The 25,833-nt window shown below is 36.6% G+C and overlaps 3 protein-coding genes and 2 long non-coding RNA genes across 7 annotated transcripts; 4 read left to right on the top strand and 1 right to left on the bottom strand.

Annotated features, from left to right (window-relative positions):
• The first annotated feature begins 149 nt into the window (after positions 1–149).
• On the top strand, positions 150–3,157 carry LOC120343385 (uncharacterized). Its single transcript, XM_078111147.1, has 5 exons — positions 150–313; positions 895–1,025; positions 1,503–1,585; positions 1,781–1,864; positions 1,969–3,157. Exons 1-5 carry the CDS (start codon positions 218–220, stop codon positions 2,130–2,132), a joined length of 558 nt encoding a protein of 185 aa, XP_077967273.1. The 5' UTR covers positions 150–217; the 3' UTR covers positions 2,133–3,157.
• A 1,788-nt stretch (positions 3,158–4,945) lies between these two features.
• Positions 4,946–7,324, top strand: LOC120343330 (uncharacterized). Its single transcript, XR_013474734.1, has 3 exons — positions 4,946–5,041; positions 7,033–7,163; positions 7,242–7,324. It is a non-coding gene; the product is annotated as an uncharacterized LOC120343330 (long non-coding RNA).
• Positions 7,325–8,799: 1,475 nt separating this feature from the next.
• Positions 8,800–9,588, top strand: LOC144420771 (uncharacterized). The gene is made up of 2 exons (XR_013474735.1): positions 8,800–8,916; positions 9,395–9,588. It is a non-coding gene; the product is annotated as an uncharacterized LOC144420771 (long non-coding RNA).
• A 905-nt stretch (positions 9,589–10,493) lies between these two features.
• LOC120343299 (uncharacterized) lies at positions 10,494–13,372 on the top strand. Of its 3 annotated transcripts, XM_078111326.1 has the most exons (6): positions 10,494–10,737; positions 11,240–11,370; positions 11,792–11,874; positions 11,955–12,035; positions 12,118–12,201; positions 13,148–13,372. In XM_078111326.1, exons 1-6 carry the CDS (start codon positions 10,582–10,584, stop codon positions 13,306–13,308), a joined length of 696 nt encoding a protein of 231 aa, XP_077967452.1. In that variant the 5' UTR covers positions 10,494–10,581; the 3' UTR covers positions 13,309–13,372. The 3 variants fall into 3 exon arrangements, with proteins under 3 accessions (XP_077967452.1, XP_077967454.1, XP_077967453.1); XM_078111328.1 differs by lacking the exon at positions 12,118–12,201; XM_078111327.1 differs by lacking the exon at positions 11,955–12,035.
• Positions 13,373–21,326: 7,954 nt separating this feature from the next.
• LOC120342184 (GTP-binding protein Rheb-like) lies at positions 21,327–25,433 on the bottom strand. The gene is made up of 7 exons (XM_039410902.2): positions 25,110–25,433; positions 24,708–24,779; positions 24,214–24,281; positions 23,611–23,693; positions 23,221–23,277; positions 22,837–22,966; positions 21,327–22,189 (listed from the first exon to the last, which is right to left on the bottom strand). Exons 1-7 carry the CDS (start codon positions 25,159–25,161, stop codon positions 22,097–22,099), a joined length of 555 nt encoding a protein of 184 aa, XP_039266836.1. The 5' UTR covers positions 25,162–25,433; the 3' UTR covers positions 21,327–22,096.
• Between the last annotated feature and the right edge of the window lie 400 nt (positions 25,434–25,833).

The following is a 25,833-nucleotide window of genomic DNA, read 5'->3' on the forward strand; positions in this document are numbered from 1 at the left end:
AAGTTTGAGAACCCCTGGTGTAGGCTACAGTCACACAATAAACACTTCGAATTACAAATGAAATATGACGAACAACAGCAGACAAAACAATTGCACCGGGGCATCATGAGATAATGTGTAATGTTTATAATTTCTCCACAACATTTTTTCTGGAAGCGTTCTTATTCTATCATTCATTTATATTGGCATATACATATAATACACAAGGTCGGATGCGATGTCTCTGCAAAATTCTGTGTTAGTATTTGTTGTGTTTCTATCGAGTGCATGGAGTCAAGAAATATATTCAGGAAACGAAATAGATATCGAACGCGTAAGTTACAAAATCAGATTTTAGTAAAAAGCAAAAACTACATTTACAAAGTTGCCCTCTTATTTGAACCTGAAAGAATATAAATCAAGGGTGTGCAGCATTCGATACAGGAAGGCCAGATACTGGGTGGCGTGCGTCGTTCGCTTCCCAATAGCTAGCTGTTAGGGCATTGTAACGTCATAGACATAGATAATAAATTTGACTCAGGTATAGTCGTTACAACGCAATGGGATTGAAATTACTCGCAGGCACCAGATTAAACTAAATTATAAACTCCTTTCGTGAGCCGCACTCCATTCAAAATTGGCGCTTTACGGGTGCCCTACAGTTTTTCTTCGTGAGCCGCATTTCGCCCGTGGGACGTAGGTTGCACGTCCCTGATCTAAATGACTATCATCGCTCATAAAATATTTCCATTTTCGTCGGCTTTTTTCGAATGTTACCTTTACCTCAAATCTATGGTCATTTTGTTGTAGACAATTTAGGGGAATAGTTTGGTATTAAATATGATACTTCTATATAGCATAAAATAGTTTGTAATGCTTTCGTAATTATACAAAATAAATATATTTTGCTCTCAGTTACGTGGAGTTTGGTTTCTAACATTCGGTGTTGATTATTGGAACTGGAATGTTTTGTGGAAATGTCACATCGTGGCACCTTTCAACATTACAGTGAATGAGATGAATATGTACACTTACAATATTCCTAAGTAAGTTTTACTTATTTTCAGGTCAAAAAAATATATATATATATATTGCACGAACAAAAGATCAATGCTCAAATATATGGACACGAATTCTAAAGTGAAGTAGTACGGGTATGCAATTTTTCACGTTAGACTATCGGTACTGCAGGACTTCGTCTGACCACCAGAAAGCAACCAACGCGAACCGTGGAACCGACACAGGGTGCTCAATTTTTAATTTTGTTGACGACATCGCACACAAAACAAACGAATCCCATTGAGGACACAGAAATATTTGAAATCAATAAAAGTAATAGCCCTATAGCGACAAATGCAATCTTCAGGAACTGGTAATTACAAAGCAATTGGTCTATACTCTATAGTAATTAAAGAGAAGGGCGATTTTTTATAACAACAAGAACAACCATCTATAGGTTCATTTCGTGTCCAAAAATAATTAACAAACGAGTAGTAACAACCGTTTTAACTGATTTCTAACAGAGATAAATCGGAGGCTCCACATACCGTAATAACAGCCAGCAAGCGGGATTCTTTGGGCCAATATTGGATGCAAACGCACAGCGGTAAGCGTGCTTTTAATTTTATTCATTATACATGTCTGTTCTGAACTTCGTAGTTGATATAATACCAACCTGATGTCATACCAATAATCCAATCAGTTGACCGAAATACGAAACTTCTTTCAGAAGGTGAAAAATAAAATAGTTGTTTCCGAAGCAAAAAATCAAACAAGTAAATGTACTCCTCCTTACTTACAGGACAGACCTGGTTTCACTCACATCCGCACCTTTGCTCAACCGATTACTCTACATTCTACAGTCACTGGATGCCATTGAGTGATGGTGAGTATTCTCTTCCCGAGTGAAAAAGAAAATTTAATTTTACAACCTTCTCAATGTCCGAGCTGCTTATCACAGTCGACCCCATAAATATTTTTTTTTTGCAGGACGGAATCTTTTTCAAATTTTAACCCGAACGCCAACTATAAATGGTGAGGACATTACCAAATTTACGGCCCTTGCAGCTAAGCAAGGAGTCGACCCTGCCACGTTAATAACATTTGGATGTGGCGATTTGATTCCATCTGACTATTTACTAGCTCAGATATGACTCAATCATCGATACCAATTAACTTTATAATGAGTACCGCTATTTTGAAAACCCTCCCATGCCTCCCATGTTCCCTCTAATTTTTTGTAGTATGTGTGCGCAGAAATTTTGGTGTGTGCGCACTTTTTTGGAAATGACTAATATTTGTGTAAAAACCAATGAAGAAATTTTGGCGTTCTAAGCGGGTAATGGCCGAATCGAATATTCGAATCGAATCGAATAGTAAATTATTCGAATCGGTTTAGAGCAAATTTTCGAATCGCCGCCATCTTGTTTTACTCTTTCCGCCAATGGTCGAGGTAAATTTCTCAATTTTTGTTTTCATTGAAGCCATATTTTTTTAACACAATTCTGACTTATGACTCTTTTCTGTATTGAGGTATTGATGAAAACGTGTTTTTTTCATTGTCAGTGATGTATTCTATGTTTTCAGTAATTTTGGGGTCTGTAGGATCTAAAATAATAAGAAAGTTACCTACAATTTCATACCTTCCAAGTATTCGAGATTCGATTCGATTCGAAAAAATTATTCGATTCGATTCTGAAATCATCAGGTATTCGAAAATGCCCAGCCCTAGTAATGGGTGGGCCAACAACAAACTTTCTCAACCTGCCAACCGAGAACATTGTTACATTACATCGGAATAGGTCTGAGCGCATTAAATCTATGCGTGTGCGCAGCCTCTGAAAGCTGTGTACGCGCGCACACGCGCACACTTTCGAGAGAACACTGCCCCCTGTAATTAATTCAAATCATGCGGTTTGTATCAAACGCAAAACAAGTAGTGATTTACGTTGCAGCGAGGAACGGAAATTATCAATCCCCAACTAAATGAGTTTGAAATTGAATCGTTAATATTCATCGAGTAAGCTATTTGGAGGAAGTGTGACGTAGGTTCATGAAATAATCCGTTGTTATAATACTCTATATACACTTATTATATACTCAGGTAATTTTTGATGGTTCTGTCACTCATTATGGCTTTTATGCTTGCATACTCTGTATTACAGACAATAATACATTATGTTTTACGTGGTTTACTTTTTATCTTACATGTTGTCTCACGGGGCTTTGAGAGTAGAAAAATAAGAGAAAGTAGCCTACAATTATACCTAAATGAAATATTGTAAAGAAGTGATATCTTGGCGGTAGTTTCTAAAACTATACGTTACATGTAACAGCGATCGAAATCGCAGTAACCTTTTGGGCAGAGTTCGCTTTTAAATGCTCTACTAGTAGTTTTACTAGACCCTAACTGAAGTTTAATTAAATTTGCTATGTCCTTGCTGTAACTTTCCCTGGACGTATTCGGACTTAAGAGTAAAGATATAAGGTCAAGGAGAGCGCGGGAAGATGTCGATGAATTTCGCATAGTGAGGTTGTATGTTGGCAAAGTGATTGATATTATCTTGATCGCGACGAAAACAGACGTATTGCCTATGAAGAGCGCTTAGTGTCGGGGAAAGTTTCGCGCATAGCCTCGGCTGTTGACAGATCGTGCTCACAGTGATAGAAATAACATTTTACCGACATGGACTAGAACATTGGTTCTCAAACTGGGGTCCGCGGTCGCTTGGGACTCCGCGAAGCGATTTTAGGGGGACAGCGAGACAACATCAACTTCGGCACAGGAGCACTTTGATTTGAAGTAAAATTTTGATGTCATGCTTTTACAGTGTTTCTCCAAATCACAACACGCTCTATCGAAGACATTATTACGTAACAAACGTTGGTGAACGTAGCAAATAGCGTTTATGGAAGGCATTAGCATCTGATTGCAAATTTTCTCGGGGTAATTTAAAAATTCCCCAGCCACACAAAAAATAAATGTAGATATAACGATTCATATGTGAAATTTGGTTTTGTTGTGATAAGTTCTGAAAGAAAAGAAAAACCACCAGTGACACAGTCCTATTCCGATATCGCTAAGATGGCACTAAAATGCTCATTCTATTTGCAACAATTTACGAATGTGAGGCAGCTTTTTTCACGTTATTTACCAATAAAACAAAATGTTGACACAGAATGATGGAAGTGAGACACGATATGAGAGTTGCATTATCAAAAACAGAACCAAAAGTAGAACTAGTGGAAGCCAAGCAGTTGCACCCATCTCATTGAACTGTTTTATGTCATTTTAATAAATGAATGCTTAATAGACCGAGTTGCTATTTACTTTCATTTTTTTAGTGGACAGCAAGTCATCAGAAAAATGGAAAGAGAATCGTTATGCATGAATTTTCAAAAAGCTTGCGAACCACTGGACTAGAAAGAAGGCGTGGTACGCCATATGAATAAACCATATGAAAATCCTATTCTTGCCTACGTCTCAATTTCCCAATGCCACCATTTCCAGTTTTTACCAATACTCCACGACATATTAAAATTAAATATATTTGCTGAATTGAAAATACTATGGCGCGTACTTTTGTGTGTATTAGGCCTACTATTGCGCAATATTGCGTAGTAAACGAAAGAAATACTATACAACGAAGAAGTTCTGAATATTGTTAAGAGCATGAATTGATAAACACGAAAGAACACGTTATAAAGAGCCAAGGGGGACAATAATTATTTTATAAATTTTTAAAATTGAGTACTTTAAAATTAGAATTGACAAAGCATACTGCAACCTCCTGATTTATTTGAACCCGTTATGCTGAAATCTTTTAAATTACCGAAGCCCGGTAACACAAAATCGCATCACGAACTGATAAGCAATGTTTATGGTTTCGTTTCGACAATATATTTCATGCACACGAACTCTCTTTCAATCATTCATTTTGATCGAGATATTCACGGGGTCGGGACAATGAAGTCGAGATATTCAGTATTTGTGATTATTGTGTTTTTATCATTTGCGTGGAGTCGAGAAATATATTCAGGAAATGATATTGATATGGAACGCGTAAGTATTTCAAATAGGTTATTAGTTTGTTTTTTACGGAATGTGCGAAAAAAAATTCTGTTGTCGTGCACTTCTTATAAGGAAGTATGCACAACTTATAAGGAAGGTGTTAAACCAGAGGCTTTTGGACCAGAAGACAACAATTTTGTCCACCTAGACTGGCGGGCCGGGCCATGTAAGTTTGACGTAAAAAGTTACAATATTTACAGTGTTGCAAAAGTGGAAAACAATAAGCCAGGCTAGTGCCAAAACGAAATTTGATCGCAATCTCAACAAATACCATGGGCTATTTTCAGCTAAAACATCAAAATTGGTTTTAGTTTGGTCGTAGCAGAATCAGCAGGGCCAGATTGAATTACCCAACGGGCCGTAGTTTGTCCATGTCCGTGTTAAACTATGAAAAAATCAGAAATACGAATACACTTAATAAAAATACCAAAGGGTTATTGCTACGTCGCGTATGAACTTTTCAATTTTTGTTCACTCATCTCCATGATGTAAGCCAAAGTTTATCAATAAAATAAAACTAGCATTTTTAGTAAGCGGATCTAAATAAATAAGAATCTAGTTTTCATGCGGAAGTGCAGCCGTCTCATATTCTCTTTTTTCGCAAGAGCATATCATTCTGGGTACCCGTCTTGGTCGATAACAATCATGCATTCGTTAGATCAGGGGTCACCAAACTTTTCTGACCGCGGGGCAGGTATGTACTCAGTACTCAAACTGTGTTGAAACGGGCCGGACAAATATATTGGTCAATGCAATACATTCAATTCCCAAAATTTGAAAAAATCCATTCAATTTATTTAACAATATCTACATCACTGAAGTCTTGAATATTAAATTCTATATCGCAGAATATAGGTCAAGAACATCATGGCAAAACAAATATACAATATGTCTGCCAACTATCCTGAGGTTAGCTGTCATAACAATTGCTGTCATGAATATCCGCATGTAAGCAGTACAAAAGTTGTACTATTTTCGCAAAATGTACGTTGACGTTTAAAATAGCAGGATAAACGTACACAACAACATTTTTGCCCAAAGCACGCGCCACGAATGTACAAGTGCATCCTTCGCAGAAACGTCTTATTTGATTTGTATTTAAATTTATGAATCACGATAAAAAACGACGCTCCGGAGGTATCCGTACCAAGATGTCGCACAACCTGAACAATCCTAACCTGGTACACATACTATGTTCAGGTTGTGCGCCATCTTGGTACGAATACTTCGGAAGCACCCCACCCCAAAAACTAACGAATAGCATTCAAAATCGCGAAAACGAGATATTATTTGAAACCACAACTGAAAATTTAGAGCGGAGGCGAAACGATATATTGTTGAGTCACGTTTCGTATTTTGCTTATTGGCTAATGTTACGAAATGAACAAGAAAGTCGATGCTCGGGAAACATCCCTTAAAAATAAAATGAATAAATTTTTTCATGTTATTGCGGGCCAAATGAAAGGACGTCACGGACCGGATCCGACCCGCGGGCCGTAGTTTGGCGAACCCTGCATTAGATGAACAAAATCCCGTCATCGTTTTTCTCATTTGTTGATTATTCAAGTCCTATGTTCTCGATGCTAACTCTATGAAAAAAGAAAATGTGAAAGCAGCACGTGGTTTCAGGGTGATAGAAAGACAAGCAAGACGATTTTCAATTCCTCGCATTTTCCATAATTTTTTATGTTATCGAAGATGAATAAAACAGTTCGCAGAAATGAGACTGGTATCAAAAGTCGATATTAAGATTAATTTCACCTCAAGAAATATACTTGAGATTAAATATCATCCGATCATGGTGTACGTTTTGCATCTCATATATGTACATAATAGGTGTTTTCACGTCGATTGTGAATAAATATGTTTAGGAGGGTTACCTAGAAAAACTTGGCAGTAAGAGAAGGCCACGGAGAGCAATAACAAACGCGGATTGGAAGCGTTAAAGCTCTACGAAAACTGAAATATAAATTTCTTTACAGATACAAGGGGTTTGGTTCCTGACGTTAGGAGTAGATTACTGGTCCTGGAATGTTCTGTGGAAATGTCATATTATTGCTCCTTTCAACGTAACAGATAATAGAATGAATCTTGGCACCTATAATTTTTTCAAGTAAGTTCAATGCCTCGTTATGTTTTGCAAAAAACAATGTATATCTGAGAAGTAACTACTTTCTTTATTGTCTGACAGGAATAAATCGAAGGCCCCGCTTTCCGTCATTGACGACGTCAAACGCGATTCTCAGGGTCAGTTTTGGATGTAAGGGCCTAATGGTAAGAGCATTTTCAAAACCAGTCATTTACCTAATTTCAATTCCATTAGTTCCGATATCTTTAATCCGATGTTTATACAGAAAAAATATGGGAAAACTTAGACACAAAGCTGTTTGGAAATAAGAGAAAACTTATATCGAACATGGAACATCCTTCTCAAGGTAAGTAGGGGAAAGTGGGGAAGGTTGGGACACATTTTTTCTTTTTCATATTTTGAGTCCTTTATTCTGCACATTCATATGACTTTGCGGGATTAATGTAGAGAGGAGTAAATGTAGTTTTTATTCGGCGACTACGAAATTCCCTTGCGACACACATTTTACCACCAAAATGCTTTGAAAAACGTTTGTCAAGTGTTCCACTGTACCCCACTTGTGGGGCACATTCGGACAGACCCTGGGGCACAATGGGTCATTCTGTTAAAATTCAACGAAGTATGCCTTTAAAAATAAGCAATCAATCAGCATAATCGTCTAAAGAACAGGGAGACCTCAAATTTGAAGATTTAAGATTTTTAAAATCAATGTTCAACCGAAATATTTCAGATATTTCACCAAAAAATTCGCTTACAAATTAAATTATTTTCTAATCCGAATCTAAATCTGGAAATATTTTTGATTCTCGAATATATTTCATATTGGATCATGAGTCGAAAGATACCATAATGTTACATGAAAATATAACGCATCTCTAGGTCTCTAAGCACTTGTTGTATCAAACACTGTCGAATTGTGCCATGTAGGGCATGTCCCACTGAACCCCGGTCAATTGTTCCGTATAATCAACAAATATGTTCAGATCATCCCACGGCGAAATTCGGAAGGCACATCCACTCGACAACGTTATAAATATTTCACAGTGGACTATAGCTAAAATATATCAGACGGTGGTTTGTCACGTTGAAAAGGCTAAGTTAGAAAAAAGAAAAAACTGGAACGGTGAAATTTTAGTTTCAACCCCCCAAAACTAATTTCACCTCATAGCTTGCGTCGCTTTACCCGTCCGCTGGCTGTTTGCGGGGACGTTGTAACTCACCGAAGGGCGGATTGAAACATCAACCCGCGGACCGGATTCCGAATATAGTATTAGTGTGAGAGCTGATTTTTCACTGTGCCCCATGTCCCAACGTGCCCCACCTTCCCCTACTAAGTAGGCTAGTCTCGTCACATTGAACGATCAATACATTTAAAAAGGAAAAAGTCAACGCTTTCTTACTTGTTATTCACAGAGGAACCCTGGTTCTTCACTTCTCCGCACTTTTATGCGACCGACTACTTTACTTTCATCAGTACACTGATGATAATGGACGATGGTAAGTAATTTGTTGCCTACACCGACAATGCACTAAAGGGTTGTCTTCTCATATAGTTTATGTCAGGCATAGGTGTGTGTTCAGACAAGATTCTACTAGGGTAAGCCATTAACTTGAGTCTAAGATTAAAACCGTTGATTATAGTAGACTAATATATATGTAACTTGAATCAAAATGAATCTAAACTATGACGATAGAATGGTGATCAATCAACAAAGCTTAAGCTAAAGAATGAAAAAAATGCCGGCTATGCTAGATGTTCAGTATTGAATAACAATGGGTGAGTTTAAAACATAAGGTGTTTCGCCGAACACGGGACTTTCATTAATCAGCAAAATCGTAGCGTTGATGTAACAATTAAATTTGAGCAGACGCATACAGATTTTCAAGTATAGTTTTTTTGTACCATGGAGGAATTCAAAATAAATAAATTATCTTACCAAATGATGGATGGATAATGACATGTAAATCAGCAGTTACCAAGCGCAAAAAACTACAAAAGCAATGAATGAAATAAATTTTTCAGGATGGAGGATATGGAGCCGGCTACCATAACGAATCGTAGTAATCTATTGCATGCTGCCCCATGCTTGGCAATATAATATTAAATATCCTTAAATTTCCTGGTCTACATCTATTTAGAAATCGCGCTGTGACAGGTCCCAAATACACATAATAAATTCCCCCATTTCTTGTATATATTATTAATATTAAATTACAAAACTACGGTAGTTGCACTCGATAATCTTTTTTTATAGATCGAAAGCTTTTCCAAATTTATACAAGGAATCCTACAATAAACGATGGAGATATTTCAGAGTTCACAACACTCGCAGTTGAACAAGGAGTTGATCCAACCACTTTAACGACATTCGGATGTGGCGATCTTATCCCGTCGGAATTCATGTCAGCCTTATAATGTTCTACAATCGTCGACGTCACAAGACATTTTGTTTTCTATCCTCACATTCATGTATTTATTTGGTATATATATATATATATAGATTTATTGTTTCGTCAACCAGAAAACAAGCAATGGTACAGAAATATATGGTTCCATTACATTTGAACCCATGACAATTGCACCTGTATGCTATTGTACATATGAATTTTTTTTTGTTTTACGGATAGTTGAACCCATACTAACCCTAACCCATGGGTTTTAGCACCCGCATATAGATTGAACCCGTGGATATATATACACATGGGTTCAAATGTACGTGGGTTCAAATGTACGGTCACCAAATATATACATAATACACATTCAAATCGTTGTAGTCTGGGGGAGCTATGCGGAGTTGTCGTGCAAAATTGGTGTACTAATGAAATTACCAGATATTCGTATAGCTGATTCGGGATTCAGTAATGAATATCACATAGTTTGCAATAATGATAGATTCATCTTGATGACGACGACAACAGTCTTATTGCTCTTGAAAAGCGCTTAGTATCAGAGAGGGTTAAGGTTTCTTATAGCCTACTTTTCGTTTTCCATTGTCGCCGTTTCCAGCATTTACCAATATTCCGCGACGTATCAAATATAAATAAGTCAAGAATCTTGCTGCACACTAACACAAATATATTTTTGTAAAGTTTCTGACCTTAGTCACCTAGGATAGGCGTATACTTTTGTTTACTTTATACTATTGTACAATATAGCTTATTAACTAGTGATCAGGTGCGACATACTGTATGACGATTGTTAAGAGGTATGCATGGATAGGCAATGAAGAACACGTTGTACGTGACCACGCAAGTCAAAATTTATTTTATAAACTTTTCAACAGTGTTTCAAAATTCTAAATGACAGAGCATACTGCAACAGACTCAATTCACTTTAAACCATTAAGTCCGTTATGTTGAAATCTGAAATACCAAAGTCGACACAAAATTGTATCACGAGGTAATATGCAATGTCTATGGTTTTGTTTCTACAAGATCTTTCATGCACACGAATTCTTTTTCAATCATTCATTTTGATCGAGATACTCACAAGGTCGGGATAATGGAGTCAAGATATTCAGCGTTTGTGATTATTGTGTTTTTATCTTTTGCATGGAGTCGAGAAATATATTCAGGAAATGAAATTGATTTGGAACGAGTAAGTATTTTGATTTGAATGAAAAATATTTCTCAAACTCATTTTGGTTTCGACATTGGTTTTGCCGAATCTGGAAGAAGCATGGATTAAAGGAATTAGACAGTGCATGCAATAAATTTACTGGCGTCATTTATATTACTTCGAACTCAACATAAATCTTCGAATGTGTGCGTGAGCTTTAACATTTCATTCAATTATGTATGTCCATGATACAGCACAAAATTTTCCATTCAGAACAAAAGTATGACTATATCGCAATATTAGATAGAGAAATCAATGGTATTCAAAGTTTATATTAATATTATATTTATTTATTTATAAAAAAAATATTCGTTAGGTTTAAAAATAATATCAGTCGGACGATATCCAATTATTTTAGAATATATTTCAGAGAGCTTCCTGAAAATTTTGAAACAAGAGTGGGTCGTGGACAGAATTGATAGACTAGGCTTTGAAATACGAATAAATATGAATTATATGTATATATGATATGTACTTTCAGTTACAAGGGGTTTGGTTCCTGACGTTTGGTGTAGATTACTGGACATGGAATGTGTTGTGGAAATGCCATATTATTGCTCCTCTCAACGTAACAGATAATAGAATGAATGTTGGCACGTACAATTTTCTCAAGTAAGTTTTATGTCTCAGAAAATAATGAAAACGTCGAAAATCTGAGAAATAACTGTTTCAGTTCTCATCTCCTCACTCAAAATATTGGTTTGCTTTGAATGCGGATGGTGTAAACTAATCCCAAAACACAGCCCAATCATGCCCACTTCAAGTAAACAATTTTAAATTGAAATCCACCGTGTCTGCGGTGTGTTTATGTTACCAAAGTTAGACACCCGAACGACACTCGTTCGTGTTTTTAATTTTTTTTTTCAAATATTTGTTTGCGAGTGTAATATGGTTAAACTGGCACAAGTGTTTCTACTTGTTTTAAACCTTATCAGAGGCTTTGCCAGTTTTCCCAATCTACTGTGTGTTCATTGTGTCGTTTTGCGGGTTTTTTTTTCGGGGAAATCAAAATAAACGTATACTTATCTGACAGTGATAAATCGGAGACACCGCTTTCCGTCATGGTCGACATCACGCGCGACTCTCAGGGTCAGTTCTGGATGGAAGCGACTACAGGTGAGCTATGAAGCTAGTCAATTAGCCTACTTGATGTTAATCCTAATAGTAACAAATTGTTTGATCCAATGTTTACGCAGAAAGAATATGGGAAAAATTAGATGGAAAGCTGTTTGAGGAGAAAAAATCAATTTTTACAAACATGGATCATCCTTCTCGAGGTGAGTGCAGTTACTCCCATCGCCAGATCACCACATGTAAACAGAAAACGTTAACTGATGTTTGTTTACTTGGTATTTACAGAATTACCCTGGTACTACTCTCATCCAAACTTTTATGCGACCGACTACTTTACTTTCATCAGCAACCTGATGATAATGGAGGATGGTAAGTAGTTTTACGTGACTGGTGGAATGAACAGAGCGGGCTCTGTTACGCAGGCATAGGCCTATGTCCAGACTGGCTATCCAATCGAACCCTCTGATCTTAGTATAATATATCTAGCTTGGATTAAAATCTTTCTGACCTACAACGGAAAATGTTATTCAAACAACTAAGCATAAAAGACCATAAAAAGCTACCATCCGACGCGCGATGAGAAATCATCTCGAACAATGTGTTGCGTACTGTAACTTGTAAGGGGTGTTTGTCCTATGTCAGTAAGGACGAATATTATTGGACACGTAGTGGACATAACGATCGTTTCAATATTATGTTGTTCTTGTTGTTCTTGTTATTTGACACAGGATAACACACCTAGTGGAAATATTAAAAAACTGCTTTTCTCTTCGAATACTGGACCAATTGCTATGAAATTTTCAGTGGTTGTAGATAAAATAAATATTGAACGTAGACAACAACAGTCTACTAAGTGAACTAAACAAGAAATGATTGCACGTAATACTACGCGCCTAAAGAACGTGGCAGAGAAAAAGGGAGGGTGAATATTTTGAATCAAACTGAAAGGACGGCGGAAATTCAGGAAATGTGCAAAAAACTTAAACCTCAATTGTGTTAAGGTATAGTGTACAATTTGGATCCGTATCCACGTGTGTCGCTTCACAAATGAATATACGATAAGTAATCTTTGCATGCTGTTCTAATTACCATATAATACTGAATATATAATCTTAAATCTGACAACACATTTTTTCGGTTTCGCGTGAATTTAGAAATCGCTCTGTTACGGATCCGAAATACAGGGTGCCACAAAAAAACCTCCCAAATGTTTTCCACCCTGTATATATGGATTCCCCATCTCTTGTATACATTGAATTACTAAACAAACGGTTGTTGCAATCGATAATAAATATTATTTTTTTTTGTTTTAAAGGTCGGAAGCTTTTCAAAATTTTTACCAGGAATCCGACAATAAATCCTGAAGATATTACAAAGTTCACAGCACTCGCAGTTGAACAAGGAGTTGATCCAACCACGTTGACGAAATTCGGATGTGGTGACCTGACCCCCTCGGAATATATGTTAGCTCAATAATATTCTAAAAACCTTGATGTCACAAGATTTTTGTTCTACATTCTCATATCCATGATTAATTCAATATTTGGAGTTATGAGACAGAATTATCATTTAATAAAATGCATTGCTCAATATGTATTTCTGTAACGTTTCGTCCAAGATCAGACTTCTTCAGACAAGCATTTAGGTAACAATCAGTTGGGGTTACGTGAAACTAACTACCTTTCCTTGTCATATATGGGCAATAAATGTGTATAACGCAAGGATGCTGTAGCAGGGTAAAAAGGACTGACATTCAATAGCGTTCGTGTGGGGGTCAAGGCTACAATATTAAATATTTACCTTAAGATGAAATAGAAATCAAGTTTAAGCGTATAACGGTAAATAATGTTTCAAATTAGTATAAATCGGTGGTTTATCCATCTCGTAAATTCATCTCTAGCGGTTCGAATGTTCCAAATTTGAAGTATATTTAGTTTTAGTTTCAGGAAAGCGATCCTAATAAAGGAAAATTTTACGATAACTCTACTCGTTGACTAATGATCCGCATATTCAATTCATATACAAATCCGATTACCCGATGTTTCTACGGGGCTTTGTAGATATGTAAAGTGGGGCAAATTTTCGGCAAGTTTAAAAAATACTTTCTCGATTATTTTTCAAGAGCAAGACTCTATTGATGTAATGCAATAAATATATATATATCAAAATTTCAATTTAGGGAACATATAAAAAATTAGCAAAATCATTCCAGGTGTGTCTTGACTGACAAGCGGTCATACAATGACTTCTGCAGTATGCGAAAGTTATTGTCTAGCTTCAAGAGTAGTGTGATAAATTTTATTCGCAACGATATCAGGGGCATCAGAATTTCCGATTTTTTCTAATTCCAAGCGAGCGTCGAGTCGGACTAGAAGAGATCAGTCGATCTCGAGCTATTTTGACGATTTTAGTCGACCGCGGTCGAAAGCAGGTTGGCCACCCATGTTCTATCTAGGGCAGTGGTTTTTAAACTTTTTGAGCCCCACGCCCCTTTTTTCTTTGAAAAACTGCTTTTGTGATGGGCCGGTTGCTTCATATTAAGATGGCGCTGTAAGAGTCTCATAGCGTTATTGCTCAGACTGTTTATGCATAAAACGCATCGGAGTGCAACTTCGCCATTCACTGTCGTATGTATGAAACCATACTTAAGATAATCGTTATCATACATTCTCCGTTTTCCGCTCAGTTTGCAATACCTGGTAAAGTCAAACTAAGTTTTAAGTTAAACTAAACACGCAACAAACGTCTGCTTTTTGTGTTTTAAAGTATTTTCTGCTTGAACCTTTACATAAGACACGTAAAATCTTTGTTTTGGTGTTTATTCTCCTTAAATCAGGAATTTTACCTGACATATGTCTTGTGTCGCGAAGACGATGATAATTCCTTTTATTGTTCTCGCGCGGAACCATGACACCTGCGAGGAAAACGAGTTTTTATTATATATTCATCAGCGACGAGATGCTGAAGATAGAATAAAGAAGTGAATACGCAACCAAAAATTTCTTGATTGAAAAAGCGGCATTATAAAATACTGAAAATAAAACGGAAAACGCCATGACTTTTGTTATGGGATGGACCGCGACAGATTAAAAACACTTTCTTAGACATTGCAAACCTTATAAATTCCTTGTGCCTGTGAAACACCTGTAGTGTTCTAAAACTATGGACTTGTGATAAATTTTACTCCTTGGAATTTTATCGCAAACTTGAGAATTTCTCTAACAGTGATATCTGTAATGAATGAGAAATATAGTACCTTGATATAAGGCTTTATTCAACTTAAATTTAAAGCACTCTTAGAATGAATCTAAAATAATATAACAAGCAAATGTTATTAAACAAGAAAACAAATACGTATCGAATTGCTGATGCTAACAGTAAGCGGCTCAATAGTTAAATGAATAAAGTTGAAAGAATTAACACACTACATCTACAGCACAGCAATGATTGGTGTCTGATTTAAAACGCCACAGCAATCATCGCTTGACTGCAGCTGTATAAACAAATAGATACATTGAGTTGCATTTCCAAGTTATCACATTCACCGCCACCTTAGAGATTTAGTCTGTCTACGGTTCGGCGTTCCCTGGTTGATCTCCTTAGAACTGGAGGCGATGGAGATCTAGAGACAATATTATTTTCAACAATATTTTCTTGCGTTTGAGTTTTATTGTTTCCTTGATTGATAGATGGAGACATAGGTTGAATCGAGGACTCGTCTCTAACGTGCAATGGTGTTTCATGGTTGATATTGTCTGTCCCTTGCCTATTCATCGAAATTTCGTAACCGACAGGGGCCAGATGTTTTGAGGCTACAGTTGTTTCTCTGCCATCTGGAAATCGAACATGAGCATATTGTGGATTTGCTTCCAGAAGCTCGACTTCATCTACTAAAGGTTCGGTTTTCGACTTCCTGACATATCTTTTCAAAAGCACTGGTCCCGGCGTTGACATCCAGGATGGAATAGAACATCCAGACGTAGATCTTCTGGAGAATTTGAAAACTCGCTCATGAGGAGTCTCATTGGTGGCTGTACACAATAACGACCGTATGGAATGCAAAACATCAGGCAAAACTTCATGCCACAATTGAACAGGAAGACGTTTCGATTTCAGCGCCAACTTCACCCCATTCCATATCGTGCCATTAAAACGTTCAACCTGTCCATTTCCTGCAGGATTATATGGTGTGGTGCGACTTGTTGCAATATCTTTGTCATTGAGAAAAGAGCGAAGTTCTCGACTCATGAAAGCAGAACCTCTGTCTGAATGTATAAAAGCAGGCATTCCAAATGTAGTGAATAGTTGCGTGAGACATTTAATGACACCTGCTGTGGAAACATCTGGACATGGGAATGCAAACGAAAATCTCGAAAATTCATCGACTACGCACAGAAAGTATCGATTATTATTGTTTGACGGTAGAGGTCCTTTAAAGTCTATATTGAGACGTTCAAATGCCTGTGTAGCTTTGATAAGGTGCCCGGTGTCAGGTTTATGAAATCGCGGCTTGCATTCACAACAAACAGGACATGTTGAAATAACTTTTCGAATGTCATCCATCGAATATGGCAAATTCCTGACTCGAATAAAGTGAGACATTCTCGTAATTCCTGGGTGACACAGAGCGTCATGAAGTTTATACAAAAGATGATTTTCGGGATCTTGTACAGTTGCGCACGATATTCTTGAAAGTGCATCAGAGGGAATATTTTCTTGCCCAGGACGATAACGAATGTCAAAACTATAGCAGCAGAGTTCTAGTCGCCATCGCATGATTTTATCATTTTTAATCTTTGTTCTGTGATTTCGATTGAACATAAATGATACGGATCTCTGATCTGTTATAAGAGTGAAATGTTTACAAGTGAGATAGTGACGCCAATGACGAACAGCCTCAATGATGGCCTTTGCTTCCTTCTCTATTGAAGGGTGTTTGAGTTCTGGACCTTGTAGCATGCGAGAGAAAAAAGCCACTGGTCTCCCACCTTGGTTTAGGGTTGCAGCCAATGCTACATCAGAGGCATCTGTTTCTACTTCAAAAGGTAAAGTTTCATCCACAGCTATAACGACAGCAGATTCTACGAGTCGCTTCAATTCGTGAAACGCATGAATTGCCTGGTCGTCGAGAGGGAAAGTTTTCGCAGATGCTAGTGGTCTGATAGTATCAGAAAACTTTGGTATCCACTTTGAGTAGTACGAGAAAAACCCAAGACAACGCTTTAAAGTGGAAACTGAGGTAGGAATCGGCAAACGCCGCAAAGGTTCTAGTCTCCCAGGATCCGGACGTATTTGGCCTTCCTCAATCTCGTAACCTAGAATCTGAAGTTTTCTGGTCGAAAATATGCTTTTGTTTTCGTTCAATTTTAGATTTCGTCGTTTAGCGGCTTCTAGAAACTTCTGCAAGTTGATATCATGGTCTTGTTGAGTATGCCCACAAATGGTAATGTTATCGAGATACGCGAAAACACCGGTCAGGTTTTCTTCTTTTACCAGGTTCATCATTGCCCTCTGGAAGCAGGCCACACCATTTGTGACTCCAAACGGTAAACGAGTGAACTGGAACAGAGCACCCGCAGCTTCGAAAGCAGTATATTTCTGGTCTTCCTTTTCAAGTGGAACCTGATGGTATGCACTTTTTAAATCCACTGTGCTATACACACGATAATGAGCAATTTCGTTGATTATATCGCTCATATTAGGTAAAGGAAACGCGTCTAACTGAGTAAATTTATTGATGGTCTGTGAATAATCGATTACAAACCTTCGTTTCCCATTTTCACCCTTTACAACGACAACTTGAGCTCTCCACGGAGATCTGCTAGGCGTTACAATTCCTTCCTGTAACAAACGGTTGACCTCCATTTCAATAAACTTTCTGTCATCTTTGGAATACCAACGAGACTTTGTAGCAATAGGATGGCAGTCAGCAGTCAGATTTTTGAATGGTTCTGGTGGCAAACTTTTGAAAGTTGAAAAGCCACATACAGACATTGGAGGTCGATCGCCGCCGTAATTATAAGTTACACTTTGATGTTGTCCTTGAAAGTCTATTCCAAGTAAAATGTCACAACATAGATCATCCATTACTCTCAATATGAATTTTCGATAGTGTCGGCCCTGATATTCAATATCAGCTGCTGTGCAACCTTTTATAGGCATGGAACACGCCAGAGAAGCCATTGCCACCTTGTCCTTAACTGTGTCCCTTTTGATTGGGAGGTTACACCTTTCTATGAGACGAGGGTGTATGAAACTCTGACTACTGCAACTATCAAAAAGTGCGCGTACTTTGTGTCTCTCAATATGAATCACAGACGACGACCCTCTCAATGATTTCGGGGTATTGTCAAAAGCCATTCCTAATATATACGAGTTAGAACATGCAGTGACTTTGTCAGGATTTTGTGGGTTGAAAACGGTTCCTCTGCAGACTTTTATGAAATGTCCTTTTTTATGACATTTGAAACAAAACACATTTCGGGCTGGACATTTTGAACGAGGATGTTTCTTTCCGCCACAGAAAAAGCACGCGGAATTTGCAGTAGCAGATATTTTCTCGATATCACACGATGTCTCATCGTTTTGAGTTTCACTGTTTTGAGCAGCCGCAGACACAGTAGAAGGATCGGATACTCGATAAGCTTCAGCATTCTCAATTGCTACTTCTAAGCTTCTGGCTTGATCGTATGTCGTATTAAGATCAAGGTGTTTGTTTTCCAACAAACGCTGTCGTATCCATGTGGAGTTTAACCCCCGGATAAAAGCGTCTCGGACATAAGCATCTCGGTTTTGAACAGCAGATACAGCTTTGAAATTACAATGTTTGCTTAACGATTTCAATGCTTGCATGTATTCGTCTACATTTTCAGATGCTTGTTGGTTCCTGGTTGCCAGAACATGCCGAGAATAAACTTCATTGAGAGGTTTGACAAACATTGTTTTCAGAATCTCAATCGCAGTTTCGTACGATTCTGCCTCCTCAATGTTTTGGAATATACGAGGAGATATGAAATTCACCAGTACACCAAGTTTATCAAGGCCTTCAGACGGCAAGGCGTTTAGAAAATTATCGAAAGTCTTCTTCCAGTGCAGCCACTCACAGGATGCTTCACTAGAGTTAGGATCTACCTCCAGTCTCTCTGGTCTCAGAACCTTGTCCATGCTTGTACCAGAATACTCTTGTGAAATGATTTAAGTTGAATAAATTGTAATGAATGGGAAATATAGTACCTTGATATAAGGCTTTATTCAACTTAAATTTAAAGCACTCTTAGAATGAATCTAAAATAATATAACACAAGCAAATGTTATTAAACAAGAAAACAAATACGTATCGAATTGCTGATGCTAACAGTAAGCGGCTCAATAGTTAAATGAATAAAGTTGAAAGAATTAACACACTTCATCTACAGCACAGCAATGATTGGTGTCTGATTTAAAACGCCACAGCAATCATCGCTTGACTGCAGCTGTATAAACAAATAGATACATTGAGTTGCATTTCCAAGTTATCACAATATCCTAGGATTAATCGAGCGGCTCATATTAATTCAAATTGCAAGAATATGAATCAAAACAAAATGTAATAGGGCAGTTTACAACACCTTTTTATGTCTGCGAATTGCCGTGGTATTTTGGAGTAGTGGTGCTTTCATTTTATCGACGCAATCGCATATTTAGTTCATCACAATTAAATAAATAGAGTAACTATTTCAAATATGAATATCGATCATGGATTGAATATTTTATTCAACCGTTACAAAAACCATTATATCCGTTAAAAAGTCGGCTCTTACCGAGTGGAGTAATCTCAACGACTGACTCAGGAGCTGTTCCGCGGGGATTCCGGAGAGATGAATATGTATTTTTGATTTACTAATAAACTTTACATGTATATTCTTATCAAAACTAAATATAATCGGGCAGTTGATTATTACTGGTTGATTGATTATTATTATTATCATCACATTATTATGTCCGCGGATTGGCGTAGTATTTTAGATCGGCAAAGAGCTTATTTTGTCGTGAGTCGCCACAACCGCGAGTTACCTTGGACACAAATGAATTGAAATGGATATTTTGAATTCTTGTAGTTGTCATAAATTGAATATTACGAGACAGAAAAAATTATTATACCGTGAAAAAGCCGACATTTTCAACGAACGGGGAGATCGTTTAAGGAGTCGTTGCATGGAAATTTCTGATCCCAATTTCTGATATATCTATCTTGAATTAAAATCAGTCTGAACTTCCACGGAAAAATGCTATTCCGGTAACTCAGCTTAAAGCTACCATAGAAAGTCACTTGGGCTACCCGCGACGAGAAATCATATTTAACGATGCTATGTGGTGCATAATAAAACATAAGGTGTTTCCCTAGCATCGATTTTCATGTTCATTTCATCGTCTTTTATCAGACTGTTAATTTGGTAGCAATAATCAAACATATATAAGTCCCCAAAAAATGCGTTATACCAAATAAAAAAATAGCTACCACTACATTTGAGCATGTTTCACTATTTTTAAATCAAATGAAAAAGATGACAGGAAAGTTGCCAGAACTTAACTAGCGTTAAGTTATAGTATGCAATTTAAGTTTTTTCGACCCGCCCTGTAAATACTGAATTACTAAACTTTTGCTAAATAAGATAAAAATTCTTTTTGTTTCACAAATCAAAAATTACTCCAAATTTTTGCCAAGATTCCGACGATAAATGCTGAAGATATTCCAGAGTTCACAACACTCCCAGTTGGAGGCGCAGTTCTTACCACTTCATGGCAGCTCCTGCCACGAACGAACCGCGGCAGCTCTTGCCATGGTTTTATAGCGCTATTCAGTATTAACGGTATATTCACTAATTAATGTACCATATATCAATTCAACATGCGGAATTATATCTACTCAAACCCTAACTCCATCAAAACTGTATCTATAAGAAAAAAGTTCCAACTTGCCCAATATTTGTCACCATAAGGGACAGCCCTGTCTTTACGGCCCACCTGCCGTAGTTACGGCAGCAAAATTTAACCTGCCATTGGTTTTCAATTTGCTGCCGCGGTAACGTCAGCTCGTCATTGGTTTGTGACAGCCAAAAAGTCAGTCGCCATAGGCTTGAATGGTATGGTATGGAAATACCGCCATGGTTTTGCGGCAGCTCCAGACGCCACAAAATACTTGAAACTGCACTTGCCCAGTTGAGCAACAAGTTGATCCAACCACTTTTAAAGACAATTGGAAGTGGCGATCCGATCCCGTCGAAATACATGTTTACTTAATAACTTAAGTTCGCCAATGTCAAAAGATTTTGTTTCCCGTCTTCGTATTCATGTTTTATAGTTGGAATTATGATGCAAAATCATTACGATTTAATGAAAATTGCTTAATATAGCTTGCTATCTTCGTATAGCTGATTTACGTTCAATAATAAACATCAGTTTGATTACCGCAGCTATTGAAACTAACCACTCCCTAATGAACATTGGAGATAAAATTAAAACTTTATGCCAATATATTTGAAATCGAGTGGACAATAAAAGCAGGCGTTACCACTGAAAAACTAGCACATGCAGTGAATAGCACAATAAAGAAATGGAAATAGAATAATAAGACTGACATCAAGTTTCAAATTTCAAGAACTGGAATGCCAAACATACTTACTATGAAACATCTTTATAGTTAGGTACAGTACAAAATCGGATTAGGTGCACGTGATAACAAAAATTTGAAAAAAACGATCAAAGAAAATTGCAATGAAAATTTCAAACATGGCCAAAAAGTCTACAAGAACAATGAATATGAATATAAGTATTACATTTAATAATAAACATAACGCCACCGCCGTTCAAAATGAAACATATCTAATTTCTACACATTGTTCTTATATTACACAATATACTCTTAGGAATACTTACAAACATACAATTAGACAAGATTATCGAAAGTTTTCTCGTACCATGATACAGACAATATCCCATTGGTCACAAGTAAATAAGGTTAGGTCTAGAAAACCTGTTTAAGCATTCAAGGTACTTTATATCAATAGAAAAAAAATTGTATTTAAAATAAAAACAATACAATCATATTTAAAATAGATGGAATAAATAGTCATGGTTCAACAACCATCACTCCAGAATATTATTTTTACATATGTTTAATCATGCATGGAATTGAATTAGCTCCCTCCACAAAAATATGATTCCAAGCGGAGCGATATTCACCCTCTGTCAGATAACGACCCAGTTTATTCCTATCGCGTTTGGTTCATGATATTGAACAATTTTTCTTCTCTTCAGGTATATTCCCTTCTTGTCTTTCCATTTCCAATATTATTTCTTTAAATATCTGTTGCACATCCTGTTGAAAATGACACACATTGCAAGAAATTTGAGATTTGCAAAATATTCAAGAAACCTAATAAACTACAGTATAGGTCAGTCATTCCCAATCTTTGTCGTCATATTCCTTCCTCTGCCTATTTTAAAACACTTCATTATTCCATCGCTATGAATAAAACTTCTTTATTTATTCAATATTTAATGCATAGGCGCATGCATTTTTGATTTATCTACAACTTTCACTGTACATCAGTAATTTTAAATGTCTTAAACCATGTATAACAAAATATTTTGAAATATCATTACTTTGTAAACTGAAATGAAATATTAGTGCTTCTTTTGTGCAATCCATTCAAAATATTGATAAATGATTTTATCTGTACTACAAAAAATATCAATCTATAAATTTTTCGCGGATAAAATAAAAAAAATGCAAATAATTGAAAAATGAAACAGCCTATTTAGTAAATCAAGGTATAGGGTTTGCGACGCGAAGGGATTGGAATTGCTCGCATGTGCCAGATTATCGAAACTACAAAACTCGTTTCGCAGGCACACCATCCAAAATACTTCCCAGTGTGAGCCGCACATTTTTTCCTCGTGGGCCGCATTTGACCCATGGGCCGCAGTTTGCACACCCCTGATCTAAACAATTGTTACACATACCATATTGTGCTTAGCTGAGCATTCGAGGAAATGAGCGCCCCATGATTGAGACAATTTCTTCCCGGCATCCGTTGATATAACTCTATCATTGTGTAAATCTGTTTTGTTTCCGACAAGTAAAATTGGAACTCTGAGAACAATAAAATGAGGAAATTTTCAGTTTTGAGAAACTCCCAAATTGCATAGATATTGGGTTCATTACTATTTAAATGAAATAAATGTACAAATTGTACACAATACAAGAATTGATGTTGATGGTCATCCACAAACAATAATAACGAAAAAACAATCTCCTTGTAAAATCTAAAGAAAAATAGACGTTTTGAAATATGCTTTTTCTATTATGCCATGTTAACCTATAAAAAATAATAACAAAACACTCACTGAACAGTGCCGACCATATCGAGTAGTTTCTCATGAATCACTTTGACAACTTCGAAGCTTCATGTGGAGAACATGTCAAATATTTTTAAAGGTTACGTAGTGCCTTAAATTACATTCAAAAGGTAAGGCTTATGATGACAACAGGTGTACTTACTATACTGGTGTACTATAATAATAGAATTTTCATATTGATAAAATAAAATTCCATTTTAAGTAGCAAACTTTACTCAATTTAGACAGCTAAGTCAACACAATAATTGGTATTTCAAAAAATTTGTAATAGTTCTTACAGTCCATACTTTGATAATGGATTGAAAACTAATGTACTAGTATTAACACTGTACAAAGAACATATTTCAATACTTGGCTATTTCGATAACTAACATTCACCTTTTATTTGAATTAACAGAATACACTAAAACATATCCATGGATATCAAGAGTATAAGCTTCTGGAAACAATGAGTATTCATCCTGGAAAAAAACGAAAAAATTATTTTAAACAAAAAAACATTACCGAATGAAAAAAATATTTGAGTATCTCAATATATGTAGGGTGCTACTATTAGTTGAGCAGAATGACTTTGAGCAAAACAATTTGTGATCAGGGCAGTTCAGTTACAAACCTTCCCTAATAAAACAAAATCGCAGATATGTAATTCATGTGTTACACTTTCAATGTTCCCTCTAATTTCTGTAGTATGTGTGCGCAGAAATTTTGATGTGTGCGCACTTTTTTGGAAAAAAACCAATGAAGAGATTTTGGCATTCTAACCGGGTAATGGGTGGGCCAACAACAAACTTTCTCAACCTGCCAACCGAGAAAATTGTTACATTACATCGAAATACGTCTGTGCGCAGTAAATCTATGCGTGTGCGCAGCCTCTGAAAGCTGTGTGCGCGTGCACACGCGCACACCTTAGAGGGAACACTGTACACTTTTAAACTATCCTGTAAATCTAGCAATCTAAATAATATAAACTGACAAACATACGTGTCCAGCAGTATCAACAATTTGCAACTGATATTCTTGTCCATTTACTTTCAGTGATCTGGTAAATGCTGCAAATACATGAATTAACAAAATAATTTAATATTTTATACACAAACCAGATAGAAAAGGCTTTATTCTGAAAATATTAAAACAGGCTTAATTCTATCTAGAAATGGAAACATTAACTACAGCATACAAGAATTAGTGTTGTTTAAAAATGTACTCAATGTAAATATTTCATAATATCATGATTTTGCTCCTATTTTGATAATTCAAATTCATAAATTATAGTTGATCACAAAGTCAAATGGGCTACTTAATTATGAAATTATTTGAATATAAAAATCCAGAAGTTTGGTATACAGCATTGAATAGCATAGTTGCATGGTGCTCATCTATATTTAAAGTAATGTATCTGCGTATTATTGATGGTTGGAACAAAGAAATCTAACCAGTCAATAAATAAAAATGATAAACTTTAGTTCAGAACTTACTATTTTCTATTGTTGGATCATAAGAATCAACAAATTGATTTTCAACAAACTGAATGGTTATGGACGACTTCCCTGTAACACAAATTGAAAAAACTACAATGAGTTTATTGTACAGAATATACAGATGTTTGCAGAAAACTTTGGAACTCATGTTATTTTGAGAAAAATTTATGACAAGAATGAAGAAATGATTATTTTGAAAAGCTTTCCCTATGTTTATTAATTTTAAAGTTTAGTGATTGTGAAATTTACACTAAATTCACTTATCTGTATATTGAAAAAGTAGAGAGAGGCGTACCGGTACCGGTACGGATGAAGGGCAATTGCCAAACTGAAAATTGGAATAATAAAAAGAGCCTTAACTGCAGAACTGTCTAACGCAAACCCAACTCACAGCCTTACCCACTGATCGGTATCCCATTATAGCAATTTTTCGCGACTTGGGAGGTGCCATATTGCTTTTTTTCTGTAGTCCAATAGTCTATATACTCCCGATCTTTCCTCCAAAATAGAAAAATGCGTAAAAGTTCCCAAGTAGATGTCAAGACAAGAAGCCAAAACAAATCCTCACTCCTCAGATCTTATCGGTGGTGGACTGAGTATATACACAAATATCATGGCATACGGTAACCGGCGAATAAACTACTGAACATTGTTAGGTTGGTCATAGCACACGCTACCGGTACCAGTACCCATTCCACTGATTTATAAAATATTTTTGAAGAATATAATGGCGCAGACTACGACATTTCGTGCGCCATCGTGCCTCACCCTCCGCTGCGCGTCTTCAATCATGTCTAATTGCACCCCGATAATTCACTAGGCATTTTACAAAGAAGCCGTGATTCGCACAATATCTCGCGGTATACCGGTACTTTCCTGTGATGGCACCAACTTCAAGGCCACTGACCATTGCACTCGGTCAGGCTGAAGCCCAGGGCCTCAACACTCACTCAGTTTTGGAAAGACGCGTATCTTAATTATTAGTCTCTAAGAATGAATAGTCTATTGGCAGAAACCATGATGCGCGGGCGCTACTCGTTGCGTACTTAAGCGTCATATTTCACATTTACTTTGCATATCTCCGATTTACACGAGTTATGTTCGACGATACTCACGAATTAGA

Source organism: Styela clava, chromosome 3 (assembly GCF_964204865.1).
Source record: "Styela clava chromosome 3, kaStyClav1.hap1.2, whole genome shotgun sequence".
Taxonomy (NCBI): domain Eukaryota; kingdom Metazoa; phylum Chordata; class Ascidiacea; order Stolidobranchia; family Styelidae; genus Styela; species Styela clava.

Excerpts from the sequence above, each read along its gene's own strand:
- LOC120343385 (XM_078111147.1), top strand. The coding sequence starts at position 218 with ATGTCTCTGCAAAATTCTGTGTTAGTATTTGTTGTGTTTCTATCGAGT. Across the intron at positions 314-894 it reads ACGAAATAGATATCGAACGC|TTACGTGGAGTTTGGTTTCT; the intron begins GTAAGTTACAAA and ends TTTTGCTCTCAG. Across the intron at positions 1,586-1,780 it reads TTGGATGCAAACGCACAGCG|GACAGACCTGGTTTCACTCA; the intron begins GTAAGCGTGCTT and ends CCTTACTTACAG.
- LOC120342184 (XM_039410902.2), bottom strand. The coding sequence starts at position 25,161 with ATGGCACCTCCCAAGTCGCGAAAAATTGCTATAATGGGATACCGATCA. Across the intron at positions 23,278-23,610 it reads TCTGTTAATTCAAATAAAAG|CTTCGAAGTTGTCAAAGTGA; the intron begins GTGAATGTTAGT and ends CTCCACATGAAG. Across the intron at positions 22,190-22,836 it reads GCTCAGCTAAGCACAATATG|GATGTGCAACAGATATTTAA; the intron begins GTATGTGTAACA and ends CATTTTCAACAG.
- LOC120343299 (XM_078111326.1), top strand. The coding sequence starts at position 10,582 with ATGCACACGAATTCTTTTTCAATCATTCATTTTGATCGAGATACTCAC. Across the intron at positions 10,738-11,239 it reads ATGAAATTGATTTGGAACGA|TTACAAGGGGTTTGGTTCCT; the intron begins GTAAGTATTTTG and ends ATGTACTTTCAG. Across the intron at positions 11,875-11,954 it reads CTGGATGGAAGCGACTACAG|AAAGAATATGGGAAAAATTA; the intron begins GTGAGCTATGAA and ends ATGTTTACGCAG.